General features: G+C 44.6%; 1 protein-coding gene across 1 annotated transcript in view; it reads left to right on the top strand.

The window, feature by feature from the left end:
* The window catches only part of armc2 (armadillo repeat containing 2), a 127,869-nt gene that overhangs the window by 73,348 nt on the left and 41,267 nt on the right, over positions 1-13,254 (top strand). Inside the window, exon 10 of the mRNA XM_085998232.1 lies at positions 12,665-12,995. Coding sequence (XP_085854358.1) covers positions 12,665-12,995 — 331 coding nt within the window. The remainder of the gene's footprint in view (positions 1-12,664; positions 12,996-13,254) is intronic.

Consider the following 13,254-nt stretch of genomic DNA (forward strand, 5'->3'; position numbering starts at 1 on the left):
CTGATCGGGGATTCTATTGTAAGGGGAATAGATAGGCGTTTCTGCGGCCGCAAGCGAGACTCCAGGATGGTATGTTGCCTCCCTGGTGCAAGGGTCAAGGATGTCTCCTATCGGCTGCAGGGCGTTCTGGAGGGGGAGGGTGAACAGCCAGCTGTCGTGGTGCATATAGGTATCAACGATATAGGTAAAGAACGTGATGAAGTCCTAAAAGGTGAATATAGGGAGTTAGGAGGTAAATTAAAAAATAGGACCTCAAAGGTAGTAATCTCAGGATTGATACCAGTGCCACATGCTAGTCAGGGTAGAAATAAAAGGATATTTCAGATGAATATGTGGCTAGAGGAATGGTGCAAGGCGGAGGGATTCAAATTCCTGGGACATTGGAACCGGTTCTGGGGGTGGTGGGCCCAGTACAAATTGGACGGTTTGCACCTGGGCAGGACCAGGACCGATGTCCTAGGGGGAGTGTCTGTTCGTGCTGTTGGGGAGGGTTTAAACTAAAATGGCAGGGGGTTGGGAACCTGTGCAGGGAGACAGAGGAAAGGGAAGGAAGGAGAAAAGCAAAAGTGGAAGGCAGAGAAATCAAGGGTGTAAATCAAACGTGGCCACAGTAAATAATAATTCTAAAAGGACTGAGAGTTTTAAAAAAACAAGCCTGAAGGCTTTGTGTCTTAATGCGAGGAACATTCGTAATAAGGTGGATGAATTAGCTGAGCAAATAGAGGTAAACGGATATGATGTAATTGGGATTATGAAGACATGGCTCCAGGGTGGCCAAGGCTGGGAATTCAACATCCAGGGGGTATTCAATATTCAGGAAGGACAGGAAAAAAGGAAAAGGAGGTGGGGCAGCATTGCTGGTTAAAGAGGAGATTAACACAATAGTAAGGAAGGATATTAGCTCTGATGATGTGGAATCTGTATGGGTAGAGCTGAGAAATACCAAGGGGCAGAAAATATTAGTGGGAGATGTATACAGACCCCCAAACAGTAATGCTGAGGTTGGGGATGGCATTAAACAGGAAATTAGAGACACGTGCAATAAGGGCACAGCAGCTATCATGGGTGACTTTAATCTACATATAGATTGGGCTAACCAAATTAGTAACAATACTGTGGAGGAGGAATTCCTAGAGTGTATATGGGATGGTTTCCTGGACCAATATGTCGAGGAACCAACTAGAAATCAGGCCATCTTAGACTGGGTATTATGTAACGAGAAAGGATTGATTAACAATCTTGTTGTGCAAGGCCCCTTGGGGAGAAGCGATCATAATATGATAGAATTCTTCATTAAGATGGAGAGTGAAGTAGTTGACTCAGAGACTAGGGCCCTGAATTTAAATAAAGGAAACTAAAATGGTATGAGGCGCGAGTTGGCTAGGATGGATTGGGGAATGTTACTTAAAGGGTTGACGGTGGATAGGCAATGGCAAACATTTAAAGATCGCATGGATGAACTACAGAATTTGTTCATCCCTGTCTGGCATAAAAATAAAACAAAAATGGTGGCGCAACCATGGCTAACAAGGGAAATTAGGGATAGCATAAGATCCAAGGAGAGGACATATAAATTGGCCAGAAAAAGCAGCAAACCTGAGGACTGGGAGCAGTTTATGATTCAGCAAAGGAGGACAAAAGGATTAATTAAGAGGGGGAAAATAGAGTATGAGAGTAAGCTTTCAGGGAACATAAAAACTGACTGTAAAAGCTTCTATAGATATGTGAAGAGAAAAAGATTGGTGAAGTCAAGCGTAGGTCCCTTGCAGTCAGAATCAGGGGAATTTATAATGGGGAACAAAGAAATGGCTGACCAATTAAATACATACTTTGGTTCTGCCTTCACAAAGGAGGACACAAATAACCTCCCAGAGATGTCGGGGAACATAGGGTCTAATGAGAGGGAGGAACTGAATGAAATCAGTATTTGTAGGGAAATTGACAGGATTGAAGGCCGATAAATCCCCAGGGCCTGATAATCTACATCCTAGGGTACTTAAGGAAGTGGCCCTAGAAATAGTAGATGCCTTGCTGGTCATCTTCCAAAATTCTATAGACTCTGGCACTGTTCCCATGGATTGGAGGTAGCTAATGTAACCCTACTATTTAAAAAAGGTGGTAGAGTGAAAACGGGGAATTATAGACAGGTAAGCCTGACATCAGTAGTGGGGAAAATGCTACAGTCCATTATAAAAGATGTAATAGCAGAGCACTTGGAAAACAGTGACAGGATCGGACAAAGTCAGCATGGATTTACAAAAGGTAAATCGTGCTTGACTAATCTACTGGAATTTTTTGAGGATGTAACTGGTCGAATAGATAAGGGAGAACCAGTGGATGTGGTGTATTTGGACTTTCAGAAGGCTTTCGATAAGGTCCCGCATAAGAGATTAGCGTGTAAAGTTAAAGCACATGGGATTGGGGGTAAGGTACTGACTTGGATAGAGAACTAGTTGGCAGACAGGAAGCAAAAAGTTGGAATAAACGGGTCTTTTTCCGAGTGGCAGGCAGTGACTAGTGGGGTACTGTAGGAATCGGTGCTAGGACCCTAGCTATTCACAATATATATTAATGATCTAGACGAGGGAACTAGATGTAATATCTCCAAGTTTGCAGACGACACAAAACTGGGTGGGCGTGTGTGCTGTGAGGAGGATGCCGAGAAACTCCAGTATGATTTGGACAGGTTGGGTGATTGGGCAGATGCATGGCAGATGCAGTATAATGTGGATAAATGCGAGGTTATCCACTTTGGTGGCAAAAACAGGAAGGCAGATTTTTATCTGAATGGCAATAGATTGGGAGAAGGGGAAGCGCAACGAGACCTGGGTGTCCTTGTGCACCAGTCGCTGAAGGTAAGCATGCAGGTGCAGCAGGCGGTTAAGAAGGCAAATGGTATGTTGGCCTTCATAGCGAGAGGATTTGAGTACAAGAGCAAGGATGGCTTGCTGCAGTTGTACAGGGCCTTGGTGAGACCACACCTGAGTATTGTGTGCAGTTTTGGTCGCCTTATCTGAGGAAGGATGTTCTTGCCATGGAGGGAGTGCAGCGAAGATTCACCAGGCTGATACCTGGGATGGCAGGAATGACGTATGAGGAGAGATTGGGTCGATTGGGCTTATATTCGCTGGAGTTTAGAAGAATGAGAGGGGATCTCATTGAAACTTATAAAATTCTAACAGGACTAGACAGACTAGATGCAGGAAGGATGTTCCCGATGGCGGTTAGAATCCAGGACCAGGGGTCACAGTCTAAAGATAAGTGGTAAGCCATTTAGGACAGAGATGAGGAGGAATTTCTTCACCCAGAGAGTGGTGAACTTGTGGAATTCTCCACCACAAAAGGCAGTTGAGGCCAATTCATTAAATATATTCAAGAAGGAGTTAGATATCTTTCTTCTTAAGGCCAAAGGGATCAAGGGATATGGGGAGAAAGCCGGGACAGGGTACTGAATTTGGATGATCAGCCATGATCTCATTAAATGGCGGAGCAAGCTCGAGGGGCCGAATGGCCTACTCCTGCTCCTATCTTCTATGTTTCTATGTGATTACCTGGCACTTGTGTGGCGCGAATGTTACTTGCCATTTATCAGCCCAAGCCTGAATGTAATCCAGCGGATATGGGCTGTTTCATTATCGGAGGAGTTGCGAATGGAACTGAACACTCTGCAATCATCAGCGAATATCCCCACTTCTGACCTTATGATGGAGGGTAGGTCATTGATGAAGCAGCTGAAGATGATTGAGCCTAAGACACTGCCCTGAGGAATTCCTGCAGCGATGTCCTAGGGCTGAGTTGATTGACCTCCTTGACTAGTCTGTAGGACAGCTCTCCCAATGTGGCACAATTCCCCAAATGTTAGTGAGGAGGACTTTGCAGAGTCGACTGAGCTGGGTGTGCCATTGTCATGTCCAAAGCTAGTGCCAAGGTTGATGCCAGGTGGTCCGTCCGGTTTTATTCTTCTTATTGTTTTTCGTAGCAGTTGTGTACAGCTGAGTGGCTTGCTAGACCATTTCAGAGTTGACCACATTGCTCTGGGTCTGGAGTCACATATAGGCCAGCCTAGGTAAGGACGGCAGATTTCCCTCCCTAAAGGATATTAGTGAACCAGATGGATTTTTACAACAATCCGATATTTTCATGATCACCATTACTGATACTAGCTTTTTATTCCAGATTTAATTAATTAACTGAATTTAAATTCCCCAGCTGCCGTAGTGGGATTTGAACTCATGGCCCCGATTTTCTGCCAGCCGTCGGGCGGGTTTTCAGGCGGGCGGGGGCCGAAAATCGCAGAATTAGGGGGTCGCGACCCCCCCCCCCCCCGCCTGATTCCCCACCCCGTCTGACTTTCGGACCGCCATTTCTCTGCGAGCCGACTCAGCCCCGCCCGCTGCTGGCGGGACTGGCCGCCGGGACCCTAATCAGCAATTATTGGCATGTTTAATGCCATTTTAAGGGGCCCTTGCTATTTTCAAGAGTTCCCCATGCTAAACACGCCTGCGGGGAACCCCGCTGATGAAACCTGGCGTGAAGCATCCCGGCTTGCTTGCTCTCAGCTGCAGGTCATTCGGGAAAGCTGCGATTTAAACGGAGAGCATTTGTATGTTGAAGGACCTTGCTGTTGCAGGCTTGGGGCTACTTGTTCAAGGCTTAGGCACAGCTGTGGAAGGTTGGAGCCTCACACACTTCTCCAATGTGAGCTCCTGGGAAGCACCTCTCGCCACCCTCACTCAGTGCTTCCTCAGCGGAGGCATCTACCAGAAGCATGGGACGCCTTTTTCTCCTTCCCTTCTTGCTATCAGGATCTCCAGCAGCAGAGGCGGCAGCAGCAGAACCAAGAACAGCAGGATCAGCAACAGGAGCACCAGGCTGCTGCTCACTCACCTGAAGTTGCACAGGCCAGAAGGGGCTAGCGCTTGGAAGTGGCTTGAGAGCACCTTGCTGCGCATTAGGGGGCCATGGGGACCCGTTTCGGCACTGGCAGTCCTACTCAGAAGGACTTCCATGAAGGTCTGGTTTCTCTGTTCAATAGATGGCCATCGCTCCTCAAGAGATGTCATTCTCTTATTAGCACTCACCATGTTTTACATACCCTGGCGACTTATTTTCTCCATGGAGGTTGCCAACCTTTCCATGGTGATGCGTTCATGCGCCAATGACTCCACAAAGGCTCTGCTCATGGTCGCTATGGACTCCTCCATTCGCTCCACACTCGCAGCCAGAGACTCCTGCATCTGTGCATGGAGATCCATCACCTCTTCTCTTGCGGATGGACCCAGAGGCAGAGGGTCGACATGCAGCGCAGCTGAACTGAGCTGGCAGAGTCCTGCGCCCTCCGACGAGGACTCTCCACTGCTGTCCCTGTCTCCAGAATCTGCTGAGGCTCACTTGTGAGCTGTGAAACACCAGGTGACAACACTACTCTATGTCCCGAAGGTCCCCCCGAGGTGTGAGTGTCTGCGCTGGTGCTGGGTGCGCTTACTTCTGCTGACTCTGCGTCCTCAGAGGTTGGAGCTTCCTCTGAGGAGTCTGGCTGCACAGCCTCTTCCTCCTCCACAGTGAGGACGGGGGCTCTGGATGGTACTGTGGGGGAGTCAAGGAAGGAGTTAGAGATGTAATGCCAAGGTTCTTCTGGTGACTCCCAGCGAGTTGGCATCTGCTGACACCTGCATCCATGCAGCCTTTGTCTCAGTGGGAGGCCTCTTCCTCCCTGACCTAGGGAAGAGGACCTCCCTGTGGGCCCTAACCCCATCCAATAATGCCTGCAGTGAAGCCTCGTCGAATTTGGAGGCAGCTCAGGGTCTGGCACTGGCCACAGCTGCTGCAGGCTCCTCTGCCATCCTGCATGGTTCGTTTGGAAGTCTTCAGAGGATGCAGTGCTTGCTGTGGACCTTGAAAGCACCACGAATTATGACATCATACTGTGGGGCTTTCTGACTGGAAATGGACAATTAGCAAGGCTGCCCACACACTGGAATTTAATTGGACACTTGAGGGAAAATTGCATACAGCTGGCTGACCCATTTTTTTTCGGGTTGGAACCCCACATTCGGGGAACCCGCCCATTTCCCGCATGATTCACAAAATCGGGCCCCATGTCTCTGAATCATCACCACTTTGCTACCGTTCCCATGTAGGCAATCAGGTCCAGGCGATCTGTCAGCTTTTAGTCCTATTAATTTCTCCAGTACTTTTTCTTTTCTAATATTAATTACTTTAAGTTCCTCACTCTCAATAGACCCTTGGCTCCCCACAATTTCCAGTATGTTCTTTGTGTCTTCTACTGTGAAGACAAACACAAAATATTTGTTTAATGTCTCTGCCATTTCCTTATTCCCCATTATAATTTCTTCTGTCTTTGCCTCTAAGGGACCCAAATTTACTTTTGTTAATCTTTTCCTTTTTACATACTTGTAAAAGCTCTTACAACCTTAATTATAGACTCCAGTAACTTCCCTGCAATTTCTTTACCTACTTCCTTTGAAACCCTGGGGTGGAAACCATCAGGTCCTGGGGATTTGTCAGTCTTTAGTGCCATTATTTTTTTCTAATACTGTTTTCTTGCTTACTTTAGCGAGTTCCAGTCCTTGATTCATTATTAGTTTCCCTGGAATATCAGGTATATTATCCTCTTCCTCTACTGTAAAGACTGACACAAAGGCCCAGAAATTAGGTTCGGGGGCTTGCCGCGCGTGCAAGCCCCCGATATGCACTTACCCGGCGTGCCTGCCGTTCTGCTCCCGGGACGCTTGCAATTCCTGTTTTCAGTTGATTACTCCGGGCAGCGTCTGACGTCACGCCGCCCAGGAGTGCAGCCAGCGCGAAGCCTCGAGCGCGGAGTCTAAGTTAGACACGCCCCTTGAGGTCTCCTTAACATAGGCCACGCCCCCAATTTTTAACACAAGCTGCAAAGCAATTTTACATGCAGAGCAATATTTTAAATACATTTTTTGTATTTTTATTAATCTTTAGGTAACTTTTATAAAGTTTTAAATACTTTTACATTATTTGGAAGAATGTAAAGTAGTTTTAAACAGAATTAAAGCGTAGTTATTTTGATGAGCCAGCTGGGATCACGTGGGCACTGGGCAACCAATGGGAGGTTGCAAAAGTTCATTCATGAGTTTGATAGTAAGAACTGGAAAACTCATGAAAACTCAGGGCGCCCAAAACAGCACTTAAACTACAAATAAAAGTTAAAAAAACATCCCACTAAATAAATGAACTATGAATAACTGTAAAAAAACTATTTTAAACAATTAATCAAATTTAAAAAAAAATAATTTTTTAACAAATCGGGTCTAAAAATACACTTACCTTACTGTAAATTCTTTAAAAATAATAAACCTGTGGAAAAAAAATTCTAAATTGTATTAATAGACCACTTACCTGTAAAACTAAGTACTTACGTCTGGTTTTTTCAAGCGTAAAAACCGGAGGCCTTTACGCACGGGCAACTCTTTACAAAAAAAGGAATTTCAGCGCGCACGCGCTGCCTGATACGTCGCACGCGTTCCGCCTCTTAACCCCTTGGTTCAGAGGACAGGAAATGCCGGTTTTCAGCGCATGCGCTGTGCATCCTGAAAACCGGCACTTCCATCGGGCCCACGCGTGAGTACCCCTTCCGTACTCATGCGTTGGGACCCGAATGACTGGGCCAAAGTAATTATTCAACAAGTCTGCCATTTCCTTATATTCATTTGCAGTTTTACCCTCATCTGTTTTTAAAGGGCCCACATAACCCTTGAATACCCTTTTTCTTCTAATATAATTGTAAAAACTTTGTGTGTTAATCTTGATATCCCTCACTAGTTTCTTTTTGTATTCCTTTTTGCAGCTCTTACTATCTTTTTTGTCTTCCTTTGCTGTTCTTTATATCTCTCCCAGTCCCCTGCATCTACACTATCGACCTGAAACGTTAACTTTGTTTCTCTCTCCACAGATGCTGCCTGACCTACTGAGTATTTCCAGCATTTTCAGTTTTTATTTCAGATTTCCAGCATCTGAGTATTTTGCTTTTATATTGATTTTGATCATATTATGATCACTGTTAGATAAATGTTCCTTTACTGTTAGATTATTAACTAAACCTGGGCTCATTACTCATTACTAAATCTAGCCTGTGCTCTTGTTGGCTCTAGAGCATATTGCTCTAGAAAACTATCTTGAATGCACTCAATAAATTAACTACCTTTCTAACTTGAGTTATTCTTCTCTTCCCAATCTACATGAACATTAAAGTCTCCCATTAAAACAACTCTACTTTTGCTACAAACCTCTCTAATCTCTGTATTAAGACATTCTGCCACTCCATTGCTGCTATCAGGAGACCTGTAGATAACTCCCATTACAGTTTTAAGTCCTCTCTTATTCTTCAATTTTAACCATAGAGTCTCTGCCGATTGCTTTCTGTTACCTATATCCTCTTTTACTAATGCTGTAATAGTTTCTTTAATCAATAAAGCTACCCCCCTTCTCTTCCAGCATAACCACCAGCACAGATCAGTTGGGCTGAATGGTCTGTTTCTGTGCTGTAAATTCTATGCAATTTTATGGTCCTTACCACTTTCTGGCATATCTTCTTGCACAGGAGTACGCGATGGTACAATGTGGCTCCCTGTTGAGAGACAGCTACTGCATCCATGACTTCTCCAGCAATGCTGTTGCTGGTGGGCACTACCTGAGCATGACCAATGATCTGCATGAGAGCAGACCTCTGGCCAGCAATGAGTTTAGTACCTCTTGATCTGATCCCTCAGCATGTTGAATTCAGACAAGATAGCTTGTTGTAGCTTGGGTCAGTTTGTCTGAACATTCATGAGCGGTACTCTGACTGGCCCTAGGATCTTTGCCACTGGGAGTTCTGCTGCAGATGAGCCTGGAGTTGTCCCTTGTTCCATTGTGGACGGTGGTGCTGCAAAATCTTCCTGCACCATTACACAGATCTGGCTAGTGCTAGCCAGACTTTGTAGGGAGTTTTGGAGGGGCTCAAATGACTCCTGTAGACAATCCTGATCAGAGAGTAATTTCTTTTATAAGAAGGCTTTGTGAGGTATAAATTACTAGGCTCCACTGCCACCTCCACTTGCTCCTGTTCACATGTTCAGTGCTTCACCCAATAATACTCCTCATACTCATTATTCAAATCCCTTGGTAGTGGATGTACCTGGGCTGGTGCTTGCAACAAGTGGAGTGAGAGTTGCAGGCTGCTGTAATGTGCTGGCTTCTTGAGAGCCCCTGGGAGCTGTGCCTGCTTCTCATGGCATGCCTAGAGAAACAGGAGAAGAATAAATGCAAGAATCCTGCCTTTAAGAAGCCCTTCAAACTGTTTTGCTCGTGTGTATGCCTGTGTTGCAGTGACTGAGTTAATGAGGAGCAAAGGGCATAACAAAAGAAGCATTGTATTCGCTCTCAGCCTGAGAGAGGCCTTCAGCTTTATCTTGCTCTACTCTCTCTCTGTACTCCTAGCTGATTATGTCAAGCGTGGCCTTCTTAAGGGATATCAGTTGCATAAGATTAACAAGCCGTCCTCCAGTGTGTATTTGCTTTCTCCTGCTATGAGCTAATTTTCCCTCCAAACAGAAAGGATGTGTTGAGACGTAAATTGAAGAGGATATACAGTGACACCCAAATGACCATCCAGCATAGAAACATAGAAGATAGGAGCAGGAGTAGGCCATTCGGCCCTTCGAGCCTGCTCCGCCATTCAATGAGATCATGGCTGATCATCCAAATTCAGTACCCTGTCCCTGCCTTCTCCCCATATCCCTTGATCCCTTTAGCCTTTTTTGAATATATTTAATGAACTGGCCTCCACCGCCCTCTGTGGTAGAGAATTCCACAGGTTCACCACCCTCTGGGTGAAGAAATTCCTCCTCATTTCAGTCCTAAATGGCTTACCCCTTATCCTTAGACTATGACCCCTGGTTCTGAACTCCCCGGCCATCAGAAACATCTTTCCTGCATCTAGTCTGTCCAGGCCTGACAGAATTTTATAGGTTTCGATGAGATCCCCTCTCAATCTTCTAAACTCCAGTGAGTATAAGCCCAATCGACACAATCTCTCCTCATACGTCATTCCTGCCATCCCAGGTATCAGCCTGGTGAATCTTCGCTGCACTCCTTCCATGGCAAGAACGTCCTTCCTCAGATAAGGCGACCAAAACTGCACACAATACTCAAGGTGCGGTCTCACCAAGGCCCTGTACAACTGTAGCAAGACATCCTTGTTCTTCGTCAGTGACTGTGCATTATGCAGCTGCATAGTGTTGTAAGGCTGTCTGGTGTGAGGACCTTTTAACCTCTCCTTTTTTATAGGGCACTTTTGAACTATCTTACCTTGGCAGTTCTCCAAGTGCTCATTTGTATCCAGGTCCTGCGGGTACTGTACACCAAATCAACCTCCTCTCATGCATTCCACATTGGATGTAAAGGATGATGGTACAGTTCTCCCCTGGGGAGGGTGTACTGGACCTCATGAAACAGGACCTGTAAAAATACATGACTGAATCAGCCTGTTCTTCTGCTGTGATAATCCATTTTTTGGGGCTATACTGCCAAATTCTTCAGTGTGTTTGCCTTGCAAGATACTACTTCTGGCTCAGCACTACTTTAAGATGCTGCTATAAACCTGTAAATACTTGTAGCACTTCTAAATTCGAGCCACGTGTATACAAGCTCCCAGTCCCACCCACATTTCAGGTGGGAGTTTGCCATGAATACTTTAATTGGTGCCCATCTGGAAGTTCAGGTGGACACAGATGTTAATCGTCACCAAGTCTTATTATGCTCCATTTTTGCCCCCTAATGCCATCATTGGAATTTTTATCCTATGAAATTCAATTTTGAAGAGCAAAAGCAGTATTGACTCAATTGGACCCACCCCTCTCAATTCTGTATCAAAATAAATAGTAGAGGGCACTGTTAAATTGTTAAAACCAGTACTTTCCTGTAACTTGTAATTCTACTGTTTCCCATATTATATATCCGCAGCTGTAGGAAGAAAAGTAGTTTACCTGACTTTTTTTACATTGGCTTTTTAATTTTTTTCAAGTAATACTTTGTGTGATTCCAAATGTAGTTACATCTGTAGAAATGATAAAGTTATGATAAACATCAACCATTGTGTGGTATAGAAGTTGGTTTTCCAACATGGGATAAAACATGTAAGTATTATTTTCAAAATGCTAAGATTACTATTTGTAGTACGTATTAGGTTAGAATTAGTTCATTTTTGATCAAGAAAAAAGCAACTTGCACATGGTGTGATTTTATAACCAATCTTGATCATATGGAAGGGCCAAGTGCAAGAGCTGTATCTTACTTGAGATAGCACTAACCTAGCTGGTTTTTAATTAAGTTTCAGTTTGGCTCAGTGGGCTGTACTCCGGCCTCTGAATCAAAAGGTCATGGGTTCAATATAAGGCTTGATCATATAATCTAGGCTAGGCAGTGCCACAATGCTGGAGTTGTCTTTCAGATGAGATGTTAAACTGAGGTCCACTCTATCTGTTCAGGTGGATATAAAAGATCTAATTTGAAGAGGAGCAGGAGGTTCTCACCCTGTGCCTTGGCCAACATTCCTCCCTTAACCAACACCAGCTAAAACAGATTAATTAGCCATTCATTTAATTTGCTGTTTGTATCATCTTGCTGTGCACAAATAAGCTGCCACATAACAATTACTGCAATGCAAAAGTAATTGATTGGCTGTGAAGTGGTTTGGGACATCCTGAGGACCATATATAGATGCAAAATATTTCCTTCTCTCTACCCTTGCCTTTCTGTCTCCTTGGGAGAAATTTTAACTTTTGGACCCATCAAGAGCGGGGGCCAGGTAGCGCGTAGGAAACCTGGAAGTCCGGTGATGTCACTAACAGGTTCCTTGACCAGAAGTCAGTCTGATGGGCAGGCTTGGCTTCCAGTTGGGTGGGGAACGCTCAAGAAGAGGCCGCAGCCCCAGGTAAGCCCGATCCCCTACCTCGGGGCGGGGGGGGGGCCTGCTGCAGCTGCTGGGGTTCCCGGGTCACAGTTAAACCAGCAAAGCAAGTTAAATTTGAGGCTCCCAGCCTCATTATCATATTTAAAGTGCCTACCCACCTCCTGGGAACGGGTTGGCTGCCTGCACACCACCGCCCCCCTCCTCCTCCCGCCTGCATTAAAACCGGAAGTAGGATTGGGATTCAGATTTTTAACACTTTAACCTCCCACCTGACTCAAACCTGCCCTTTTTTGGGGGTTAAAATTCCCCCCTTGTCTCACTCCTAGTCACGCTCTGTGTCTCTTGCTCTTTGTGTGTCTCTTCATTCAATCTTTTTCCTCTCTTTTTCTCTATCCATCTATCTTTCTCTTTTGGTTATAATTGCATATACGCCCCAGAATCTGTGAGCAATTGTGTTTATAAATCCAGAAGGTAAAGCCTAGCTTCTTAATAAAATGGGAAATGAAGGTCTTGTATTTCAGCATATTGGTGATAGCCAAAATATGCTGCCTCCACCATTTCTATCTATGCATATTTATGATCTTAAAGCAAAAATTGGATAATAGGCTAAACTTTCCACCCATTGGCTATGACTATGTGTAAAATTGAGCTCATAGTATTTTATAGTAAACTTTACCGGTTACAGTCCTCATCTACAAAACGCATTTTTTCCCCTTCTAGGATTTAGTAGTCCGTGTTGTTTTTACTTTGGGAAACATGACTGCAAAGAACAATAAAGCAAGAGAGGAGTTTTATAAGCAGGAGCACAGTGTGGAAACTTTACTGACTCTATTTCAAACATATCATGAGCTAGATGTTAAAGTAAAAATCACCCCACCGAAGACACAGAACAAGAGTGAAATGGATGACGCTAAGAACCAAAGACTCTCTGAGGTGGAAGACGTCCTAATAAAGCTGATAAGAGTGATTGCTAATTTATCCATAAACACTGAGGTTGGCTCTGCACTGTCTGAAAACCAAAACTGTGTGGAACTACTTATTAAAGTACTAGGTTAGTTTGCATTGTTCTAGTATCTGGTGTAAACATATGTATGTTAAAAATCAATGTTTGACTACATTATTTCTTGAATCCAGTTTAAAACGCTTCTCTAATGAACTTGGTGTATCATGAGATTTATTTCAGAGTTCCCTATTATTGGTGAAAGTGAAACTTGTTGTATAATACAAATAACGTGATGTATGATTAAAATTTGAACTCGCCTAAATCATCTTTCAGTACTGAGAGTAAACAATGACTGGTAATGTATTTC

The sequence above is a fragment of the Somniosus microcephalus genome, chromosome 9 (genome assembly GCF_052327205.1).
Source record: "Somniosus microcephalus isolate GS21.2 chromosome 9, FLI_Smic_1.0, whole genome shotgun sequence".
NCBI classification, from domain to species: Eukaryota; Metazoa; Chordata; class Chondrichthyes; order Squaliformes; family Somniosidae; genus Somniosus; species Somniosus microcephalus.